This window comes from Triplophysa dalaica, chromosome 2, assembly GCF_015846415.1.
Source record: "Triplophysa dalaica isolate WHDGS20190420 chromosome 2, ASM1584641v1, whole genome shotgun sequence".
NCBI lineage: Eukaryota > Metazoa > Chordata > Actinopteri > Cypriniformes > Nemacheilidae > Triplophysa > Triplophysa dalaica.
Genome location: NC_079543.1, coordinates 4,225,565 through 4,247,846, shown reverse-complemented (window position 1 = coordinate 4,247,846; position 22,282 = coordinate 4,225,565). Strand labels below are relative to the sequence as shown.

Sequence of the window (22,282 nt, the reverse complement as noted above, 5' to 3'; positions counted from 1 at the left end):
TTTTTTACTTTCTTTTGTGTCTTATGTGCAACTTCTATTGTCTGGGACGGAACGCATTTATTAAATTCATTAGACAAAGCGGCCCCTCATTGTCCCAGGATAGTCGCAGCAGTGATTGTAATATTGTCATCATCACCAAATCTAATAATTATAAGACAGCTGTATGATAATTAAACGTCTCTTTTTGGTTTGTGAAGGAGATAATATATCATTTATTATTCATACTAGTGTTGCGAGTCCAACAAAAGCGACAAAGCCAGGAAGAGACGAAGAAGGGGGAGCGTCCGGTTAAAACGGGCTCCGGTGTGACGTCGAGAGGTTTCCTCCTCTGAATGGCCGGAGCAGGAGACGATTTTTCCAATCCTACTACGGCGAAGGTTCGTGTATTTTAAACTGATTGACCAAACTGACGCCGCGTGATGACCGTCCAATAGACGCAACGACTGCGTCATGAATATTAATGAGCTCCCGCGACGGTCTGGAAAGTTTGAATGAGAAAGCATTCTCGTTCATGAATATTAATGAGCTCCCGGCCGACGTCGTGCGTCAACCGTCCATTGGAGAAGTTCGCCTCATGAATATTAACAAGCGAGCCTTGGCAGTAGTGGGATTCGGCTAAATTCGTGTGTTGGAGACGGGGTGCGCCGTCACCGCGCTTTCTGCATCGGGTTACACCATTCATTCAGGGTCATTCGGTTCGCCGGGGTAACGCAGCAGTAACGGCGAGCGGACGAACACGATGGCCACATCGCGGGCGCGCGTGCCTCCGTTTTCCTCATGAACCGACCGGCGGCGGTGGAAGCAACGGCAGCATCTGCGTGCGGTTTGAGTTTGTCTCATACCGGGCGCGCGTGGAACCGATCCCACCGTCTGGCGGATCGTCTGCCAGGTTCGTGTTGTTTATTTTTCCTACATCGCGGTGTCGCTTCTGCTCAGCAGCATCACGGGCAAGGCCGAGCATCCGCGCTGGAGCATCACTGGCTGGCGGGCGGGGGTAGATGCTGCCGCTCGGCCTTGCTCGTGATGCTGCTGGATATTTGAGGCTTCGATTGTGGGCTTGTTACATTATTTAAGACATAATAAACACATTCACGCCGCATGTTATTGATGCGCGACCACCATTTTACGCATTCCGTGCGCAAATGGAGAGCGCACGCAACTCTCATCCTCCAGCCAGAATGCATGTGTTTGTATTGTCACATTACAGCCGTATTTCGCATGCACGCTCTCCGTGTGTATGCACGTTTGTTGTTTTTGTACGAGCCCGATCTGCTTTCAGTCCGCTGTGTTGTATTTATTATAATGGGGATGAATTATATAACAGCGGCTGGACACCTCACGCCCTTGGACACAAAAGCCGCCGTTTCATTGTGTGTTTATTGTGAACTGACTGGTCCTGTTAATTGCTGACAGATCATTGTGTGCGTGCGTGCGTGTGATCGTGGAGATGTCGGGGCGCAGGGATGCCCAACCGTGTCCGCCATTGTTTTTGTTGACATTGGCTGAGACGGCTTGCATTTTTCTAGACGTTTCGTTATTTTTAACCTCAGCGGTTATTTTTATCAAATGCATAACACGAGCATGTAACTGATGCGTTTCACAGGATAGGCCAAGCGTGCGCGTGTGTTGATGTATTGGGTTGAGGTTGTTTACACAGACACACTTCATTTTGGGGGGTGCCACAATGACAATAGCAACATCTGACAGTGACTGTAGCTTATCCCCAAAACAATTTCACAATATTTAAAGATTACATGGTTTTACTTTTACTGATAAACGTTTGTTTGGATGGTATGCAGTGTGTGATGCTACTGGGAATGATTTTATCCCTCATATTTATTTATTTTTTATGACTTTATTAATCTGGATTTACAATACTTTAAATTGTAAATTCTTTATTTTAAATTAAATCAATGTAAAAGTACTAATCTAACGTTTTAAGACTGATAGTCTTCTACGGCGAAATCTAAGAGTATTCAAAATATGTTTATGATTCTTTTGTTTACACTATTGTTAATTCTGAAATTATTTGCGATATTGATTCTACGAGAGTTGAACACTTGGATGGTGGATTATAAAGTGGTTTGAAACCTGGTTATATTAATATATTATTTTATTTATTATATAATGATTACAAAAATTGAATTCAAAAGTTGATCGCGTGATTCTTTTGTTGATTCTATAGTGATTCCTAAGCTTAATTCTAAAATGATTTAAAAGTTTGTGTTTCTGTTGTCGACACTCCGGCGATTCCTGAACGTGTTTCCAAGTTTTTCAAGATTTGATTGTAATATGATTTCAAATTTGCTAATTAAAAAAATTCAATGATTCTGTAGCTTGATTCTGAGATGATTCAAAAGTTGATTTTGTGATTCAATTGGTGATTCTGCAATGATTCCTGATCTTGGTTGTAGGATGATTTAAAAGTTGATTAGAATAGAACTTTATTGTCATTGTTTAGAGAACAATGAAGTACAGTTTAGCAGCTCTTCACGATTGTACAGTTATAGAAATAAAATATATGCAGTTGGATGTCTTGATTTTATGATGCTGCAGCAATTTGTGATCTTGATTTTAAGATAAATTGTAAGTTGTTGATATGATTCTGTTGTTAATTCTGCAGTGATTCCTGAACTTGATTCAGTGATTCGTGTTTGACTCATGGATGGTTGGTTGTGATGTGATTTGAAATTTGATTTCATAATTATTTCGTTGATTCTACAATGAGTCTGGCACTGGATGAGATAATTCTTAAGGGAATTATATATGATTCTTTTGTTGTTTCTGCAATGATCCCTGAGCTTGATTCTAAGACGAATCCAAAGTAGATTCTTCTCTGGATGATTCCAATATGATTTTTAACCCTGATTTTATGGTTCTATGGTTTATTCAAAAATGATTTCCATGCTTAACGCTACAATTTTTTAAAGATGATTCATTTTAATGTGATTAAAATGATACATCTGAGCTGAGGTTCCAGTGTTAATTCTAAAGTGCCAAACGGCCAGGTTCTAATATTCGGATATATTTTATTCTCTTTCTACGCTTTCTTATGGTGTTCTGTGATTGAGTTTAAAATGTCAAGGCTGGTTCTTTTAAGCTTCTAGGATTGCTTCTGGGATAATACGATTGATGTTGAAACGTTTAGATCGATTCTAGCGTTCAAGGGTTGATTCTGAGATGCGTCTTTATTTGATTACACGGTTCTGAGCTCAATTCCAAAGATGGAATGCCTCAGATTCCTTAGAAGAGGCCCAGCGAAACGGCTTTGTTGTCTCCAGGCCGTGCTGTCACATGCAGCATCCAGTGTGAGGGAGGAAGAGAAGGGCCACCGGAAGGGGTGGGAAATGTTTCCCCACTCCAAACAATGACTTTATTTCTCATGGAAGTGTTTGTGTGGCGGAGGGGGAGAAGCGGAAGGGAATGATCCGTGTGTGTGTGTGTGTGTGTGTGTGTGTGTTTGTTGTTTTCTTTCAGGCTGACTCACCACTGGAGTGTTTGAAAGGTCCCGAGAGAGTGAAAGTGAAGAGAGGCTGAGACATTACATCACAACGTAGCAGAGAAAGTGAGAGGCGAGGAGAACAGAGTGAGACGAGCTAGAGACGAGGACAGAACAACAAGCAGGAAGTAGAGCTCTGGACTCTTTCACCCCTGACCTTTGAACTCTGACCTCAGAGCCAACATGAATGACCAGAACGTAGTGAAAGAGGGTTGGGTTCAGAAAAGAGGTGAGAAACAAGAATATCTTATTGCATAAGAAATCAATGTTTACGTTTGTTTGGTTGCGGAAGACATAACCGCTCTTTTGAACAAGGGACCTGAGACATATCTAAAATTTGTTCGGATTTTATTGAATAAAAATAGCATATTGAATAAACGTGCATGCGTTCCTATGCATGTTCTCATTTCGGCATGTTTGATCATTTCAGGTGAATACATTAAGAACTGGAGGCCACGGTACTTCCTGTTAAAGACGGACGGATCGTTTATCGGATATAAAGAAAAGCCGCAGGATGCGGATTTGGCGTATCCTCTCAACAACTTCTCTGTGGCCAGTAAGTGTTTTTTACATTATCCCACACCTTATACATTTGTCATTTCTTGACTGTTTTATATGGATGTCACATTCTCGGTAAGTAAGTGCATTTTCTGTTATCCAGTTTAGACTAAGCTCAGAAGAAACAGATTTACGAATAACATCACTGTGCTGGTGATGTCATCCACATGAGTCGGACTAAATCATTCACAGTGAAGACAGCAGACATGCATCTATGGCAATGTTTAAAATATAGAAAATTAATATATTGCTTACCTGGCGACACATATTATATTTAAACAGTCTCAAACTGGCTATATTATTCAATGATAAATGCTATTAAGTCGGTTGATAAAAATGTAAACACTAGGATTCACACTAGCTGCATACTTGTTCATGTTTACTTGATGCCGTTGTTTTCATTCAAGTTTAAGTTAAAAATACTGGGCAGACTGATCAAGTAATGATTGACGAAAGAGTTTTAAAGGGACAGTTCACTCTAAAAAAGGACTTTTACTTACCCTCGCGTTGTTCCAGATCTGTATGAATTTCAATGTTCTGATGAACACAGTGAAAGATGTTTGGAAGAACGCTTGTAACCAAACAGTTCTTGGCCACCATTGACTATTCACCTTCAAGTTTTTCCAAACCGGAGGACAGTTCGTTGTTCTTCTGAACACAAAGAAAGATATTTGGAAGAAGGCAACCAAACAGTTCTGGGGAACTACTGACTACCATAGTAGAAAAACATACTATGGTAGTCAATAGTGCCGCAGAACTGATTGGTTTCACACATTGTTGAAATTATCCTCTTTTGTTTACATTTATTATGCCAAAGATCTGAATTCTGTGATATTTTATTTACTGTCTCATCTTTCTTACCGTTTTCCTTTCATTTTCTTTATTTCTCTCAGAGTGTCAGCTGATGAAGACAGAGAGACCGAAGCCCAACACCTTTATCATCAGGTGCCTGCAGTGGACCACTGTGATCGAGCGCACTTTCCATGTGGACACGCCTGATGAGAGGTGGGTGTATATTGAATGCCAAATGAGTTCTTGTTTTTAACGTTTCGCCCTTATAATTTTTTTTATTTGTGGTGTTGTTTTTCAGGTGGTGTTTTTCCATTATTGACAAAACATCAAAAAAATATTTTGACATAGATTTAATATTGTTCCTGACTGTGCTTTTTGTTGTCTCGGTAACAAGGGACGAGTGGGTCGAGGCCATTCAGATGGTGGCGGACAAGCTCGCCAAACAGGAAGAGGAGGGAATCTTGTGTAGCCCCATCTCGCAGATTGAAAACGTCAACGAGGAAGAGATGGACACGTCGACCAGTCATCACAAACGAAAGGTAGATCTTTCATAACATAGAGAAGCAGCTTTGATAAACCTTCTGCTCACTGTGATATTTCCATCAACAGACAATGAGTGACTTTGACTATCTGAAGTTACTGGGAAAAGGAACGTTCGGGAAGGTGATTCTGGTGCGGGAGAAAGCGAGCGGAACGTATTATGCGATGAAGATTTTGAAAAAGGAGGTCATTATTGCTAAGGTGCGAGACCTGCCGCTTAATATAACAGACTTTACTGAGAAGTTAAAGCTTTTTTATACCTAAACCGTCCTTGTTTTCTCTCTTTCAGGACGAAGTGGCTCACACACTGACAGAGAGTCGAGTTCTGAAAAACACTAGACATCCATTTTTAACTGTGAGTGATCTTTCATAACACGCTTTAAATGTTCAAGTCGTACATAATAAATGTTATTTATTCTGTTTTTCACAGTCACTGAAGTATTCGTTTCAGACGAAGGATCGATTATGTTTCGTTATGGAATATGTGAATGGAGGAGAGGTAAAAATCTGCTCCCGTCCTCAACTTCGAATTAACTTTCGTAGTTTTTCCTTTCCAGCTTTCAAACTTTTTCCTAATTTCCTTTGAACTTGTTCTTGCAGCTATTTTTTCATCTGTCGAGAGAGCGTGTGTTTTCGGAGGATAGAACCCGGTTCTACGGCGCTGAGATCGTTTCTGCATTAGATTACTTGCACTCCGCAAAAATAGTTTACCGTGACCTGAAGGTAAACAAAACACACGTATTGATATTGAACATTTTCACTCTGAAATCTCATTAGCCGTATAATGTGTTCATAACGCATCAAAACTGTGTTATTCAGCTGGAGAACCTCATGCTGGATAAGGATGGCCATATAAAGATCACAGATTTTGGTTTGTGTAAGGAAGGCATCACGGACGCCGCCACTATGAAAACATTCTGCGGGACCCCGGAGTATCTGGCACCTGAGGTACAGAAGAACACAGCACTTCTACAGTCTGGTGTATGGGATAGTGATGTGTTGTTTTAATGTAAACCTGTGTAAATCAAGAGTGAATTACATTTTGTTTATAATTTTTTAATCTTATCATATTTAAAATGGAAGAGTTTAGCAGGAACAAGACCACAAGACCACCTTTTTAACATTTGTATAAAAATAGACACAAGCCGCAGGTGTCTAGACGTGACTTACCGGCTTATGGTATAAATAGAAACGTACCTGCTGTCATTATTTCTAAACCAGAATTATTGACATTAAAGAAGAGGGTTCAGTTTAATAATATCAAAGGTTGGTATTGCAAATGGAGGTTGTAACTGTGCTGACTCGTAACTTGGTGATGTCATCATATCTGTATGATGTCACATCACAGTCTGATCATTTGAGTCATACTTCCACCTCGTGATTTGAGCTATGACATCACTGGACTTTAATAATTCAGCATGAAGACATTTTGACTGTTTGTTATTAATGATGTTTTGGAGGATAACATCGAATTTCGGTCTGTTATCAGAAAGTAATATGGCTGATTTATTATTGAATAGATATTGAGAATTGAGAAATAAGACTTTTTTGATCAGATTTTAATTGATAATATGAAATGATTTGATATTGGAAAAGAATGTGACTAATGTTTGATAATTTATTAGGTATTGAAAAAGTAATATGAGTGATTATTGATCAGGTGTTGGAGGACAATGATTATGGGAGAGCAGTGGACTGGTGGGGTCTGGGTGTTGTTATGTATGAGATGATGTGTGGACGCCTTCCCTTTTATAATCAGGTATGACACAGTCATATTGTTGATACAATGTTTTGTTTATTGTTTGTGTGTGTGTGTGTTGCAAAGAGTAGATTTGTTTTGTTTTGATGAGCTGTTTATGCTCGTATCTCTTTCATCAGGACCATGAGAAGCTCTTTGAGCTGATTTTGATGGAGGAGATCAAATTTCCCAGAACCCTCTCTTCGGACGCCAAGTCATTACTCTCTGGATTACTCATCAAAGACCCCAATAAGAGGTCAGTGCATATTTGTTTGTGACATCCACTATGAGAGGTTTTGAGTTTTTTGGGGGGTATGTTATTAAAAACTTCAGAGTAAAAGTTCTGCCATTATTTCAATGGGGGTGAGTAAATCTCCTTTAAAAACATTAAATCCTTCTGTTTGTAATGTGAGACCTGATGAATAGTAAACTGTATTTGTTTTCGGAAGACTCGGAGGCGGCCCGGATGATGCTAAAGAAATCATGAGACACAGTTTCTTCACTGCGCTGGACTGGCAAGATGTCTATGACAAAAAGGTAAAAACAAAAGAAAGGAGCTAATCATTGAAGTGCCCATGAAATCTTTTTTTTCAAATCTTATTTGCATTTGTTGTGCACATTACTAGTTTTGTGGTGAACAGTTAATCTCTGCAAGTCATTTCCCCAAAAATGTCTTTGTAAGCTGTAATATAATATGTAAAACTAACTAATGTGTACATTAAATGGACAGTTCATCCAAAAATGAAAATTCTGCCATCGTTTACTCACCCTTAAGTTGTTTCAAACCTGCATGAATTTCTCTGTTCTGTTGAACTCAACAGATATTTGGAAGAATGTTAGCAATTTTCAGTTCTGGAACATCATCCACTACCATATTATAAAAAAACATGTATTGTTTATTTTTGATCTGTTGAAAACGAAATGAGATATTTTGAAGACAGTTATATCAGACAGAATAAAGAAATGTATACAGGTATGGAACTACATGAGGGTGAGTAAATGATGACAGAATTTTCATCTTTAGTTGAACTATCCCTTTAATAAATATATAACCATTTGTACCACATTTGTATGCATTTATTTGTACATTCATGTTTATGTGCTAAAAATGGAATGTGATTATGTAATATTCTCTGTTTTTCTCTCTCTGGTCAGCTGGTTCCTCCCTTTATGCCCCAGGTGTCGTCCGAAACAGACACCAGATATTTTGACGAGGAGTTCACGGCACAGACCATCACCATCACTCCTCCAGAGAAGTGTGAGTACGCTGTTTCCTCTTCCTCTCTCTCTATCTTTTCCTGGAGACTGTTTCCCCGTGGCAAAGGAAGACGAAGTTCCATTCAGCTCCCAGCCAAACACAATGCAATAGACGCTTGTTTCTTCACTGTATGGTTGTGAAAATCTGTCTGCCGCTTATCGCTCCTCCTGTAAAGTACATTTTATTGGTGCTGCCAATAAAAACTTCTAACAGTCTGCTGATAATATAACGTGTTTATCTCTTCTTCTGCAGATGATGAGGACGGAATGGACTCCGAGGAACGGAGACCACATTTCCCACAGTTCTCTTATTCAGCCAGCGGGCGGGAGTGATGTCATTTGTCATTTGAGGAAACCCCGCGTAGCCATGCTAGAAAGAGCCTCCCCCCTCATTCCCCCTCCGATCAATTACTGATAGACATAGGGAATCAATTTTTGTTGCTTTCTGTTTGTTTCTTTGTTGATGTGGGACTTTAAGGGGCTTTGCACAGTTGGGTGAGACTTACGCTAGTCAACCCACGAGTCTTGTACACTTTCTGCTTGTTGTTTACAGACCATGGACAGTGTTTTTGGGGGAACATGATCAGTATTGTCGATGACCTTTTACTTTTTATTTTTTGCACTTGTTTAAAAAGAGCCGTTATGGGGAACAAACCAAAAATGTTGCCTTATGTGTGTGGATCTCATCTGCCCGACGGACGGACGGATGGGCGGTCGGACATGTAGTTAGAAGCAGGGCTAGTTCTGCTCCGGCGAGGCTCACAAATTTTGTTTTCTATTTAACACGCACACACTCGTTCCTTTTCCGTGCTTTTCGGTAAAAGCGTGAAAAAGTGTTTCGCAGGACGCCAGTGTTAATATTTGCGTTTGTTTTATCCTCGCGCTCTGATATGAAGGTTTACTTTGCAGATACACAATATTACAAACAGCTGCCGTTACTGTATAATCTCTCAGGCAATTCACAACATGAGGGAATCTCATAAAAATGTCGACTCACATTTCACCCCAGAGTTACAAGTATATTTTGCATAAACTATACAATTTTGTGTACCGTACTGATGTATTTTTCTTAACAAATTAAGCGCATTTCTTCAAATGTCGCGAAAATAGATTCATTAAAATGGTAAGGTAGCCTATTTATGCATCATGTAATGACTTATACAGAGTTAAATAACTCGTATATCAGTATTTATTGTGACACATTAGAAACTATTTAAATACAATAAGTATTGTAAAACAAAAATATAACTAAATGTTTCTAAGGCGTACTGTAATTGAATAAAAAAAGTCATAAAATGTAAAAAAAAAAAGGATTGGTCCTACAATATTATTTTCATTATACATTTTAACATCAGGGTGAAATGTGATACGGATACATTTTGGTGAGATTCACTCAAATCAACTCACCGCTGGGTGAAACGCACCCAAAAATTTTATTGAACATATTGTCCTTAAAGGGACAGTTCACCCCAAAATGAAAAGTCATTAATTTACTCAACCTCACGTCATGAGAAACCTTTATGACTTTGTTTCATGAAGATAACAACGTTGGTAACCAAACAACAATGACTTCCATTGTACAAAATCAAAATTATTGAGACATTTCTCAAAATAGTCAGATGTGATGGTGAATAAATGATTTTTTTATTTTTGAGTGCATTTTCCCTTTAACTGATTACCTCTGATAAGCTTAAACAGCTAGAGAACTTCCTTAACCTGAGAAATCGCCTCTGGGGACAATGTGTCAGACATTTTGGGTGACGTTTCACCTTTACTGTACAGAGCAACAGGTATGTTATCTCTCTCACCAGCACAGAGAGAGATGAATCAACCACTGACCCTCACTTTTCAACACAAAGAGTTAAGATTCACGTTGGACTATTCCAGAAGATGTAAATACAAACCTCTCTATCTCTTTTACCATTATTCTTACGTTTATTTTTGCTTTGACGCCGTCTCCATAGCTGTGGAAATCGTATGCGTGACGTGTGCGTTTGAAATCAGATCACAAACTCATGATATGTGAAACTGAGCCATGCAATATCAGTGTGAAAGACCCCGGGCCCACCGTGTGATGTACATATGCAACGTCTGTTTGTCACGTGTCACTGCCCGAGACAAAGGCCGCGTGACAGTTATTTTGTGTGACTGCAGATGTGAATTATCGGTTGGCTAAAATAAAATAAAAAAACTGCGAATTGAAACAAATTAATTGGATGACGTTTATTATACGGATGTTTGTTTCCATGGCGATGAGTTAATTGTACCCATCCTGTGTGTACCTGGTCAAGTGAACGTTTTGGAAACTGACGGTATTTGTTGCGGTTGGTCATTGCGAGTACGCGTGTGTGATTGTACGTTAACGTTTCAATTGTTATTTTTACGCTGTGACGTATTTGGTCTGGCTAACAGCAACTCCTCAGTTTTTTAATGTTGTTCGAATGGCCGAGTTTTCTTTTTGTTTCAGCGTATTTTTGTACTATAGATGTAATTGAGTTGTATTTATTTTCGTATGTCGGGATGAAGGACGGTGTCGACCGTGTTTATCTCATTCTCTCTCCCCTCATTATTTTTTATAACTTTCCTTTAGTCGTTGGCGGTTTTGTTTTCATACCAAAACATTAGCGCAAGTGGCCCGTAGAGGACTTGCATTGCCATTTGGTAGTATTTATTTTAAGTTAAATTAAAATGTTGAAATTTCATGACGTTTGTATGTGGTCTTTTTTACATTCGAATTGTGACGTCACAAATGTGGCGTCACTCAATTTTCTTTATGTACTTTTGATATAAAGTAACCATTCTGTTAGAAAAAGCGTAACAAATAGCCTACCTTTATTTACTGGTTTAATTAAAAATGTAAAATGTTTCCTAATATGAGTAATACCACTTTTATATTGCATTTTACACTTCAAATTCGTTCATTTTATAATATTTTGGGGTGTCAGCTTTCCTTCCTCTGAATAATTAAGTCTAACGCTAATTTATAAAAGAGAAGAATTAACAATCACAAACTACAACAAAATTATGTATTTTTATTATTGATCTACAATAGTTATTGCAACAACATTAATTAATAAACGGAACTATAACAAATAATATTTGATCCTGACATACAATAACATAATAAACCTATCTACAATACAAATAGGCATTTAAGGTCAATGATCCTTTTCTTCATCAACCTCGATTAAAGATGTCACAGATGTCAATCTGGAATTGCAGGAGGCCAGTCAATATCCACAGACTGCAACAGAAGAGAAAGGAATTTATATATATATATATAAGTAGAAAGTATAGATAACATGCAGCGCTACCACAACTCATTCAGAAACCATGAACACACCTCCACATCCAGCTCGAGAATATCAGCGTCAGTCTTCATGAGGTCACAGAGATTGGGTTTGGTGCGACCAAAGTCTCCGTGCACAAACTCTTTAATGTAACTGCACACTTGATTAAGGTAAATGTCGTACTTTCATTTCTTCAACATTTGTCAATTTATAATGATCTTCTAAATCATTATAAAAGTAATTCACAAGCAAAGAGCACTAGCCACTTAAATATGGTGGAGCAAAATAGCCGGCTAAGCAGAAAACCACGTTTACAAAGAAATTTGAGACTTGCCAGGTTTCTTGCGTTCAGTGACATCACCATCGATAGTCCGTCTAGTAATTAAAATTGCCATGGGAAATCGATCAGAACCTGTATTTTTTAATCTCTTCTCGTGTCTGTAGTACCTGCAAATGGATCAATAGTTTTCCTTTCGCCGTTTCTTCATCTACATCCCCGATGAAAGAAAACCGTTTTACACGTTTACATCACCTTACTTGTTATCAGCTTATTAAGCATAATTGGAATAAGACTGTGCATGTTAACAAACTCAATTGTGAAATAAATAGATATGCTCTTCCAGTAAAAAAATAAATAATAATTTAAGGATACGTCCCGGCCTGTGTACAGAGCTTTAAGGTAAAGTGGTGTGTGTCCAGGTAGGTGGTGCTTATGGAGTGTATCACTCTCTGTCGGACCGCCAGCGGCCGGCGATGAAGAACTCTCAATGGCGTCTTCTGAGCGATCTTCAGATTCTACACAAACACAGATGATCAGAACCTGAACTCTCGCACTTCACAAACATTCAAGGGTGTAGAAAGTGAGACCTTGATGTTTTCAAGAAATTCCAGGTCAGTGTTGGAAACGGCTTTCTCTGTCCAGATGAGGGCGCTGTAGGACTTTGTCTTTTCTTCTTCACCCTCCTTCATGCGACTCATTGCTTCCCTACAAAACACCCACCCACAGAAAGTCCTGTTTGTGAGATATCTTTGACCTTAACTTTCATGTGTATAAAATGGAAACACACTCACCTCGTGACGATCTGCAGGTCTCTTACTCGAATTTTGTCAGATGATTTATTGATCGTCTGCAAAACAGGAAAAAAAAGAGTTAATTGATGAAATTTATATAATCAATCAATACAAATGTTTTTACCTCCTGAAGTTGCTTGATCTCAGTTTTGTTAAACTTCACTCGATGAGGGTTCAGCAACTCCACAGCGAAGGGCCGACCTGAAAATTAATTATATACCTCAGTTAAAAAACTTTTTTAAGAAATAAAGTGTGTGTGTGGATATGCATGCGACTATGAGAACGCTTTACCTGTTCCCAGAGTTCTCACGTCCACATCCTCTCGTCCTGATGATGAGAAGTTAAAACCTGAATGGAACAGAGATGCACAAAACTGATAATTAAACGACATAAAGTCAAATGATGAGATCAGATACGACAACAGAATCTTCTGACACACCATCAGCTCTGAATGAGGACAACAGAGGAGCCGCAATGAGTTCCTCCACAGATCCATCCATTCGTCTCTCTCCGTCGATCACCCACGGCGTCTGAGGAAGCTCCCGAGAATACTTATTATACCGACCTGCAGACAAACAGAAACATCTGCTGTCATTTCATCTTTGTTGGTGTTGCAAGTCTAAAATAAATGTAACTGTTGTTACCTGCTGTAAAGACAGATGTATGTAGACATGTGGTGTCCAGGGCTGTACATTTAGAGCTTGGTTTCTTCGGTGGACATGGGTAATGCCTGCAGATAAAGAATTGTTATAAATGTATAATCTTATTTAATGTCACGACTCAAAACTGTGAGCATCTGGCGCGTGTGTTCAAAACTCACCTTTTGAAGTTCTCATCAGAGATCTTCTCCAAAGCCTTGACCACCGCCATCCTGGTGAAGACGGACTGGGGCAGCAGAAGAAAGAGGAGAGTTTTTTTATCTCCAAAATTCCTCAAAAACCAACATGAGACATCGAAATAAGTGTTTGTCCATTACACAGCTCATACCGCTTTGTTTTTAGTGGGTTTGAAACAGTCCGGACAAGTGGTCGCCCTGCAAAATAGAGAGGATCACAACTGCCTTTATTTTAGCAAGAAACCACAGTACATAATGCATAACAATGCACGGGAACTTATATAAACAATTGGTTTTGGGATTCTTGTATTTATTTAAAATAATTGTATCATTAGATCTCATTCTAAACATAAATTACTTTCTTCTGCAGAACACAAAGACGATATTTGACTTCCATTGTGCGGACCCAAAACCACCAATTGGTCGAACTATCTCTTCAACAAGATCTATCTGCTTGATCTAGTTTCTAAAATACTTACAAGAAATGACAGTCCTCTTCAGTTTGCGGGTGTGCAAACCCAACACCCACTTCAAACTGACTCTATAGACAGCGAATTAGACAATTCATGAAACAACAAACAAATGAAAAACGTGGTCCGTAAATAAGGTACAAATGGTGGAAGAGTAAGTGATTTTTTCTTTGCTTGACCTTCAGAAAGACAGGAACTTACGTTGGCCAGCACAGCAGCTCCCAGTTCCTGACCGATCTTTCCCTGTATGGCCCACTTGAATGCGTCTTTCACCTGAATGACATCATCTTTCCCCAAACACATGCTCTTATCCCTGAGAACACAACATCTCTGAATATTACTCGACCTCAAATTGAAGTTTCTAGATAGTCGCTTATGTGGGGAATGCGCAATGTTCATTTATCTCACATACCTGACTTCCTGCTTGACATGCAACCAGCAAGACTGCTGCAGAAAGACAACGAGAGATTGTTCGGTAGATGTTTCTTTATAAAAATCAATTTATTCATCAGGTAGATGTGGAAGGTTGTGCTCACCTCTCTGACAGACAGCTGAGCGGGCAGAGAAACGGTCAGCACGAGACTTTCAAGCACGTACTCTTCTTTTTTCACAGCGTCCGACACCTGCGCACAAAATGTAAACGCATCGAAGCAGATGAGATGTTGGACAGCGTTCAAAGTGGATTTCAATACATCAAGCATCGACTCATACCTGCTTAACAAACGTTTGATCGCAGAAGTCCTGCAGTACCCCAAGACAGACCGGGCAAATATCCAAGTCAGTTTTAGGTTCTTCTGATGTGACCGAATCGTCCGTGCTGATAGCATCTTCCATCTTCATGCGCTTGTTTGGAGGGTCGTCTGTATGACCCGAGGCATCATGGGATTGCTGGCTGTTTTCTTCTCTGATGAACGCGAGAAGCTCTTTGTGTATATCCTAAATTAAAAAATGCACAGTAATGCGAAACATTGACAAAATGTAACATTTATGAGAGGCAGATGATCTGTCAGTGTATAAATGTGAGTTGGACAGTGACCTCATAGGATTGTTTGTACGAGGAGCTGGTTCCCATACAGCAGAACCGCAACACGCATCTCGCACAGCAGCCGGCAGCCAACAGCTTTCTTATGATTGGCCGATCTTTCTCTTTGAGGGAAAGCATGCTGCAAAATAAGAGAGAATACTTATATTTTATTGAGGATTCATCACATTGTTGCTATGGTGATTAGGGAGGCTGTTCGGACGTTGCCAGGGGGTTCCGGGTGTAGAGGTCCAGGTCCATTAAAGAACCACTCCAACATGATACATGTACAAAAACAGGGTAAAAATGTGGTCCACTACATTTTTCGTTAGCATGCTAATGTTTAAGAAAGTAATCAAACACATTGAAAAATCAAAGCTAGTCTATTAAATTCAATATCCAAAGTCCTACCTTTACTGGACCACATTAAATCCTCAAGAAAAAACGCACCGGCTTCTATCGCGCATGCACTGGCACGTGTTTATAAACAGAGCTCACAATTATACTTTATAAAAATACTGACAAGTATAAATTATTCTAACGCATGCGAGCAAATATATTCTAAGCAAAATAACACTGCACACAACCCTACCACAACATATTTTTGTCGCATCTGTCAGGCAGGCATATTTTGAGACGCCGCCTGACGTCATCATGACGCGCAATCGCAGCACTCGTGGTCCTTTTTCTGCCAACGTCGCGACCGGTGGATCTAGAAGGTTCTGTTCTACTGTGGATCTCGGAGCCGAACTTCATCTGAACCCATCCGAGCACCAGAGTTGGTTTAGAGAGACCGGGGAACGTTCATCCCCTTTCTTGATACCCTGATAATACAATATCATACGTATTTTTAAACATGCCTGAGGCGGCCATTAGAAATGTATCTAGAAACAAAGGAAGCGCGTATGTGGACCGGGACAAACCCGCCCAGATTCGCTTCAGCAACATCAGTGCGGGGAAAGGTGAGCCACGGATTTATATCAGTCACGAATTTGTGAAACACCGACTCTCATGTGCCTGCATGATGTGGCTGTGAATGTGACAAATTCTGCATATTTTTGTTTAAATAAAATACTCGCCGTACTAATAATAAATGGGATTATTGTGCTTTGTCATGCTCACTTCCTAATGTTAGACTGTTTTGTCGCCTTATTAGGTGTCATGTCATTTATCCATTATCCCTAGTGCACACTTAATGACATAAGATAATGAAATTCACATGCATTCTACATTTATGTATGTACATGAACAGTAAAATATTATGCAGAAAAGTCCTTAAAATATGTGTAGAAAAATGTACGTCATTAAAATATGTATATCGTTGTATGGGTAGGAAATTAGTATTATAGAATTAATCTGTTTAATTATAATAATGCACCTATTTTCAATTTCTGTCCAATAGTGCTAATTTGAGATTAATTTACATGTAATGTCATACATCCATACTATATAAAACTTGTTGCCGGTTTGCAAAGTTATAATTTATATTAAAAGATCATTGCAGTAGATGATGTCTAGTGTTGACTAATGCAATTAAATGGTGTGCATGGTAATGTTATGGGCGTGGCACCCATGTGACGACCTTCTTTTGATTGACAGCTGTCGCTGATGCCATCAGAACGAGTCTGGGCCCTAAAGGCATGGATAAAATGGTAGAGTTTTCTCCACACACACTGATTCAAAGCTTAGCTTCTGACATTTGTGAGATAGTGTTGTGTGCGCGGATCTTTGAATGGACGTTTGTTGTCTTGGCAGATTCAGGATGGGAAGGGAGATGTTACGATCACTAATGATGGAGCCACGATCCTTAAACAGATGCAGGTGCTGCATCCTGCGGCAAAGATGGTGAGTCATGGAATAGAGAACAATACACAGGCTAGTGAAGATGTTCGCTTTACTTTAGTGACGTTTCTGTGTGTTCTGTAGATGGTGGAGCTGTCTAAAGCTCAGGACATAGAGGCTGGCGATGGCACCACATCAGTGGTTGTGATCGCTGGAGCTCTTCTGGATGCCTGTGCTAAACTGCTGCAGAAAGGTAACGTTTACATCAAATCTGTTTTTAATAAACACGGGTGTGACTGAATGGCACGGGAAAGTTTAATTCAAAAATGTGTCATCATCAAAAGGAACGTAAGACTCATGTTGAATTGAGCCGGGGTGTTTTTCCCGACAGGAATCCATCCCACCATCATTTCCGAGTCGTTCCAGAAGGCGGTGGATAAAGGGGTGGAGATCCTCACATCCATCAGTCAGCCGGTTGAGCTGAGTGACAGGGAGACTCTTCTGAACAGCGCCACTACCTCTCTGTGCTCTAAGGTGGTGTCCCAGAACTCCAGCCTCCTCGCTCCAATGAGCGTGGACGCTGTCATGAGGGTCATCGACCCCGCCACCGCAACCGGCGTCGACCTCCACGACATCAAAATTGTGAAGAAGCTTGGGTGAGATACACTGCCTCTGGATTGATAATATAAGGGAAGCGAAACTAGAGTCAACAATGTACAATTGAAAGCGCACATTATATTAATATAAAATAATAATAGGGCTGCATTTCCTATATACTAGATTGTATAATGGTCTTCTTCTGCAGTGTGCTTCAGATGCAGCAGCATTTTCCTGTGCTTCACTCAAATGCTGTCCATAAATCACGTGATATTTGTCGGCGGTTTATCGTGACAGCCCTACACATAAATAACAACAGAATCATTAAAGGAAAAGTTCATGCAAAAATCTAAATTCTGTCATAACAGGGCTCTAGACTGTGACTAAATGTTTTCCTGACAGTGCGGCAAGTTTTTCTTAATGGTCTCACAGTTGCGATTGCCAAACTGATCCAAAAATATTTGTTGCGTATTATAAATGTAATACGCAGTAATGTTATTTTGCGTAAACGGCGCATTCAGTCACTCATTTTCGCCTCACCTACTTTAACCATTCAGTGCCCCCGCCTCAAAGACATAATTTGCGGGTAAGAGGCGAAGAACCGATAAAGCAGATGAATGAAGCGCTCAATCTTGCAACTGAAATAAATATGCGCAATACAAGAATTTCCCCAGCTAAGGTAGTAAACAGCAAACATAACGAAATGTGTTGTGAGTATTGTATACATGTGAAGCTAATGCAGGAAACATGTGTTTAAACTTTAAGCACTGAACTATTGTAGAAATGAGAAGTCTTAAAAAAATGTTATACATCACGCTAAATACCAATAATAATTAAGCCAGATGTGTATCAAAGCAGCTTTCGTGAAGAATAATCATTAAAAGCCGTCAGGTCTCGCGGGTTGTTTGAGATATGAGTGTGCCCACAGAGTCAGAGCACAAAATACTAAACGGTGTTCTCTTTCAGGCGACATTACTCTAAAACACTTGTCTTGTAAAGGTATTCAGTTTTCATGCCCAAACAGTTGGGAAACAAAATGCATGTGTTTTCCAGTATATTGCGCAAGCTCTTATAGGGACAGCATCATAATAAAGAACTCTGTTTAAAATGTTCATCAAACAACAAAGGACCGGCCCAAAAACACTCACTGATATTAAATGAATTGTGTTTTCTTATAGGAGTTATTCACAACAAATAAAGGAAGAAATTAGCTTTAAGAAAGATGTGCTTTAAATATGGTAAATTGTTGAGAGTTTACATATACAATACAATAAAAATAATTCAATCATAATCAATGATTTATATTAATTTTCAATTGATTTTAGTAATGTATAAACTATATTTCAATGAAGTTTTACTGATTCTTTTTTTTTACCTCAGCCCACGACTCTACTGCTATCAAATTAAGGACTGATACTACCAACTGGTAGCACCACTCCCAAATCTCTCAAGAGTTAGTCTAGAGCCCTGCATCATTTACTCATGCTTGTATAATTTCATACCTGTATAATCATAAAGAAAGATATCTGGAATAATGTTAGTCATTTTCAGATTTCCGGGACATCATTGACTACCATAGTAGGAAGAATGAAATTGTAGTCAAGGGTGCCCCCAGAACACTTTGTTTTCCTAAATCTTCAAAATACAATATATTTTTTTCCTACTATGGTAGTGGATGATGTCACCGAACTGAAAATTGCTTACGTTCTTCCAAATATCTTTCTGTGTTCATTGAAACAAATACATTTATACAGGTTTGAAACAACCTGAGTGTGAGTAAATGATGATAACAGAATTTTCATATTTGGATGAACTATCTCTTTAACGATAGGCTTTTCTGTCACAAGGGTGAATAAATGATGAAATATCTTTTTTTTGCTAAACTGTCTCTTATCTACATGCATCTGATTATTGTTGATTTTTTTTAACAGAGGAGTAAAACATTCTCATCGCTGAATCTTTACATTCAACAAGTGTGTATGTATTTACAGAGGGACCGTTGATGACTGTGAGCTGGTGGATGGTCTGGTGTTGACTCAGAGGGTGGTGAACACTGGAGTGTCCCGTGTGGAGAAAGCCAAAATCGGCCTCATTCAATTCTGTCTCTCCCCTCCCAAAACTGATGTAGGTACTTTTTGGTAATCAAAATTTCAAAGAGATAAATTAGTGTTTGCTCTTCTACAGCTATTTGCTGTAATATTTTCCGGTATGTTCTAATGTAATGTTCGAAGTCATTGTTTTTTTGGGTTTGTGTGACGTTGGCATGTTTGTGGACAGATGGACAACCAGATTGTGGTGTCAGACTACGCTCAGATGGACCGCGTGCTGCGTGAGGAGAGAGCTTACATCCTCAACCTGATCAAACAGATTAAGAAAGCTGGCTGCAATGTGCTTCTCATCCAAAAATCCATCCTGAGGTATGATATCAAAAGACCTCCATCATACAGCCACAGATGGGAAACACAACATACACTGATCTCAAAGAAACGTGATGTTTGAGACATGTTCTCATGATGGTTGTGAATGTGTTTGACAGAGATGCTCTGAGTGATCTGGCTATTCACTTTCTCAATAAAATGAAGATCATGGTGTTGAAAGACATTGAGAGGGAGGAGATTGAATTCATCTGCAAGGTACACGAAAGACAATTACATGATTTATACCTTTCATCACCTGTCGTATATCCAGTCAAAAAGGGTTCTTGTCTGCGTGTGTAATAAAATATAAAACGACTTCATATGTCATATCATTACTATTGCTATTAAAAGAAATCTAGCAAAATATATCTAAATATTAAATGAATTAAGACATGTTTTGTCTTTTTCGGCTTTTAGACTATTGGCACCAAACCCATTGCGCATATTGACCACTTCACCCCAGAGATGATGGGTTCAGCTGAGCTGGTGGAAGAGATCAGCCTGGATGGCTCAGGCAAACTGGTGAAGGTAAGCGCAATGATCCGAGAACATCTTTAATCTTTAAATTGTTTTTAGTAGACGGGTTTTAATCCTAATTGATTCATGAAACTGATTCATGATGTTGGCTTGTGTTTTTCCTGCAGATCACTGGTTGTGCTAATCCTGGAAAGACTGTCAGCATTGTGGTCCGCGGATCCAACAAGCTGGTGATCGAGGAGGCCGAGCGATCCATCCACGATGCCCTCTGCGTAATCCGCTGCCTTGTCAAGAAGAGGTATTAAAGATTAAGCTTTCCAACATGGATGTTAGTAGCTCTTGTGAGAACGCTGACACCTTTAAAAGCATACTGGATTTCTTGACAGTAATTTTTTAGATTTTTGCTTGAGCAGAATGGTATGCTCACATATTCTCCTGTCCCCCTACAGAGCATTGATCGCTGGCGGTGGAGCACCAGAAATCGAGATGGCACTGAGGTTGGCAGAATACTCCCGTTCTCTAGCTGGCATGGAGGCGTACTGCGTGCGTGCATACGCCGATGCCCTCGAGGTCATCCCCTCTACGCTGGCAGAGAACGCTGGTCTTAATCCCATCTCCACAGTAACAGAACTGCGTAACAGGCACGCACAAGGAGAGAAAACAGCCGGGATTAACGTCCGCAAGGTGATGCATTAAACCAGCTCAGTAATGCACATCACTGAAAGATTGGTGTCATTGCAGGCATGAATTTTAGTGTGTGTCTAACGTGTATTTCACATAGGGTGGGATCTCTAACATCCTTGAAGAGCTGGTCGTTCAACCATTGCTGGTGTCCATCAGTGCCCTCACCCTCGCCACAGAAACGGTCCGCAGCATCCTCAAGATTGATGATCTTGTAAGTGATCTGTAATCTCTGAAAAGAATCTGAAATCTGAAATTGAGTTTTGTAGATTTAAATTCGCTAAATATCATTCTGCATTTAAACTTGATGTCATCATTAATGACCTTTTTTGTTTGTTTTACAGGTGAATACCCGATAAAGTTTGCATGAATGTCATTACTGAAGGGCGTCGTGATAGCACACCGCTAAGAAAATGTCGCTTTCTTTAGCTGTTACCTTGAGTAATTTAATAAAACATGTTTTTGACGCGATAACCTTTGTTTTTTTTTGTGGTTTGTTTTGTATAGATACTGTACAAGGTTTAATAAATGATTAAACTGCAGATTGTCATTGCTTGGCAGTAATGTAGGTCAGTAGCTGTAATCTTATTAGCTGATCACCTTTATCCAATCAGAGACTGTGAATTCTTAGCGGGACATGAACATCAGGGCCTGTATTCTTAAAGCTTCTAAGAATCCTCTAAGAAAGCTCTTAATTTAGCTTAAAAACTTCAACGTAGGAGTCTTAGTTTAAAAACAATTCAGGACTAATCTGAGTGCAACCCTGTTGCTATGAATGACACTGTCTCATAAAGATTGTGATTGGTAGGTTGTCCAAGAAGGAAAATAGAGCACTTCTAAATATAGGGTCATTAGTTTGAAATTGCACATTTTATGCCAGTTTTACTGTACTCTGGCACACACAAAATATATTTATTATTTATTTACCATGCTGTTAATGTCAACGTATTTGATAGAAAATGAACAGTGACACAATAAGTTTCGGTAAGCGTTGTAATTGTTTGTGTGATCACTATAGAAGGTTATGGCAGAAGTATATAATCTCTGCTGCATTTCTCCAGTTGCTAAATATGTTAATGTGATGATTCCTTGTATTTCTGGTGCAATGGCATTTCTGCTCTGCTTTTGAGATTTTAGCCTGTGGAATGGGAGTCAATGGGGGTTGAGATCTGTTTGGTTATTAGCATTATTCCAAATATCTTTCTCTGTGTTCAAATGTAAGCAGTGTCTTGATCGAAAACAACTTGCACTGGCATA

At 39.4% G+C, this 22,282-nt stretch overlaps 3 protein-coding genes across 3 annotated transcripts; 2 read left to right on the top strand and 1 right to left on the bottom strand.

Moving 5' to 3' along the window:
- Positions 1-568: 568 nt before the first annotated feature.
- akt3b (v-akt murine thymoma viral oncogene homolog 3b) lies at positions 569-11,086 on the top strand. Its single transcript, XM_056733222.1, has 15 exons — positions 569-889; positions 3,478-3,728; positions 3,930-4,055; positions 4,951-5,062; positions 5,244-5,388; positions 5,459-5,590; positions 5,679-5,744; positions 5,820-5,888; positions 5,990-6,112; positions 6,209-6,337; positions 7,050-7,148; positions 7,268-7,383; positions 7,577-7,664; positions 8,283-8,385; positions 8,638-11,086. Exons 2-15 carry the CDS (start codon positions 3,683-3,685, stop codon positions 8,715-8,717), a joined length of 1,434 nt encoding a protein of 477 aa, XP_056589200.1. The 5' UTR covers positions 569-889; positions 3,478-3,682; the 3' UTR covers positions 8,718-11,086.
- A 310-nt stretch (positions 11,087-11,396) lies between these two features.
- Positions 11,397-15,827, bottom strand: pus10 (pseudouridine synthase 10). Its single transcript, XM_056733192.1, has 18 exons — positions 15,664-15,827; positions 15,087-15,213; positions 14,762-14,986; positions 14,587-14,673; positions 14,463-14,497; positions 14,252-14,363; positions 14,060-14,121; positions 13,733-13,778; positions 13,566-13,630; positions 13,390-13,475; positions 13,185-13,310; positions 13,037-13,093; positions 12,870-12,946; positions 12,746-12,801; positions 12,542-12,659; positions 12,327-12,469; positions 11,728-11,827; positions 11,397-11,628 (listed from the first exon to the last, which is right to left on the bottom strand). The coding sequence occupies exons 1-18, from the start codon at positions 15,825-15,827 to the stop codon at positions 11,590-11,592; spliced, it is 1,725 nt and encodes a 574-aa protein (XP_056589170.1). The 3' UTR covers positions 11,397-11,589.
- A 71-nt stretch (positions 15,828-15,898) lies between these two features.
- On the top strand, positions 15,899-21,499 carry cct4 (chaperonin containing TCP1, subunit 4 (delta)). Its single transcript, XM_056733215.1, has 13 exons — positions 15,899-16,033; positions 16,671-16,723; positions 16,827-16,916; positions 16,998-17,106; positions 17,245-17,509; positions 19,442-19,574; positions 19,728-19,867; positions 19,987-20,083; positions 20,285-20,395; positions 20,512-20,642; positions 20,794-21,028; positions 21,126-21,239; positions 21,370-21,499. The coding sequence occupies exons 1-13, from the start codon at positions 15,928-15,930 to the stop codon at positions 21,382-21,384; spliced, it is 1,599 nt and encodes a 532-aa protein (XP_056589193.1). The 5' UTR covers positions 15,899-15,927; the 3' UTR covers positions 21,385-21,499.
- Positions 21,500-22,282: the final 783 nt, after the last annotated feature.

Excerpts from the sequence above, each read along its gene's own strand:
- pus10 (XM_056733192.1), bottom strand. The coding sequence starts at position 15,827 with ATGAAGTTCGGCTCCGAGATCCACAGTAGAACAGAACCTTCTAGATCC. Across the intron at positions 13,631-13,732 it reads AACCCACTAAAAACAAAGCG|TCCGTCTTCACCAGGATGGC; the intron begins GTATGAGCTGTG and ends CTGCTGCCCCAG. Across the intron at positions 12,947-13,036 it reads CGTGAGAACTCTGGGAACAG|GTCGGCCCTTCGCTGTGGAG; the intron begins GTAAAGCGTTCT and ends ATTAATTTTCAG.
- cct4 (XM_056733215.1), top strand. The coding sequence starts at position 15,928 with ATGCCTGAGGCGGCCATTAGAAATGTATCTAGAAACAAAGGAAGCGCG. Across the intron at positions 19,868-19,986 it reads ATCCAAAAATCCATCCTGAG|AGATGCTCTGAGTGATCTGG; the intron begins GTATGATATCAA and ends TGTGTTTGACAG. Across the intron at positions 20,396-20,511 it reads GCTCAGGCAAACTGGTGAAG|ATCACTGGTTGTGCTAATCC; the intron begins GTAAGCGCAATG and ends TTTTTCCTGCAG.
- akt3b (XM_056733222.1), top strand. The coding sequence starts at position 3,683 with ATGAATGACCAGAACGTAGTGAAAGAGGGTTGGGTTCAGAAAAGAG. Across the intron at positions 5,063-5,243 it reads GTGGACACGCCTGATGAGAG|GGACGAGTGGGTCGAGGCCA; the intron begins GTGGGTGTATAT and ends CTCGGTAACAAG. Across the intron at positions 5,745-5,819 it reads CTAGACATCCATTTTTAACT|TCACTGAAGTATTCGTTTCA; the intron begins GTGAGTGATCTT and ends TGTTTTTCACAG.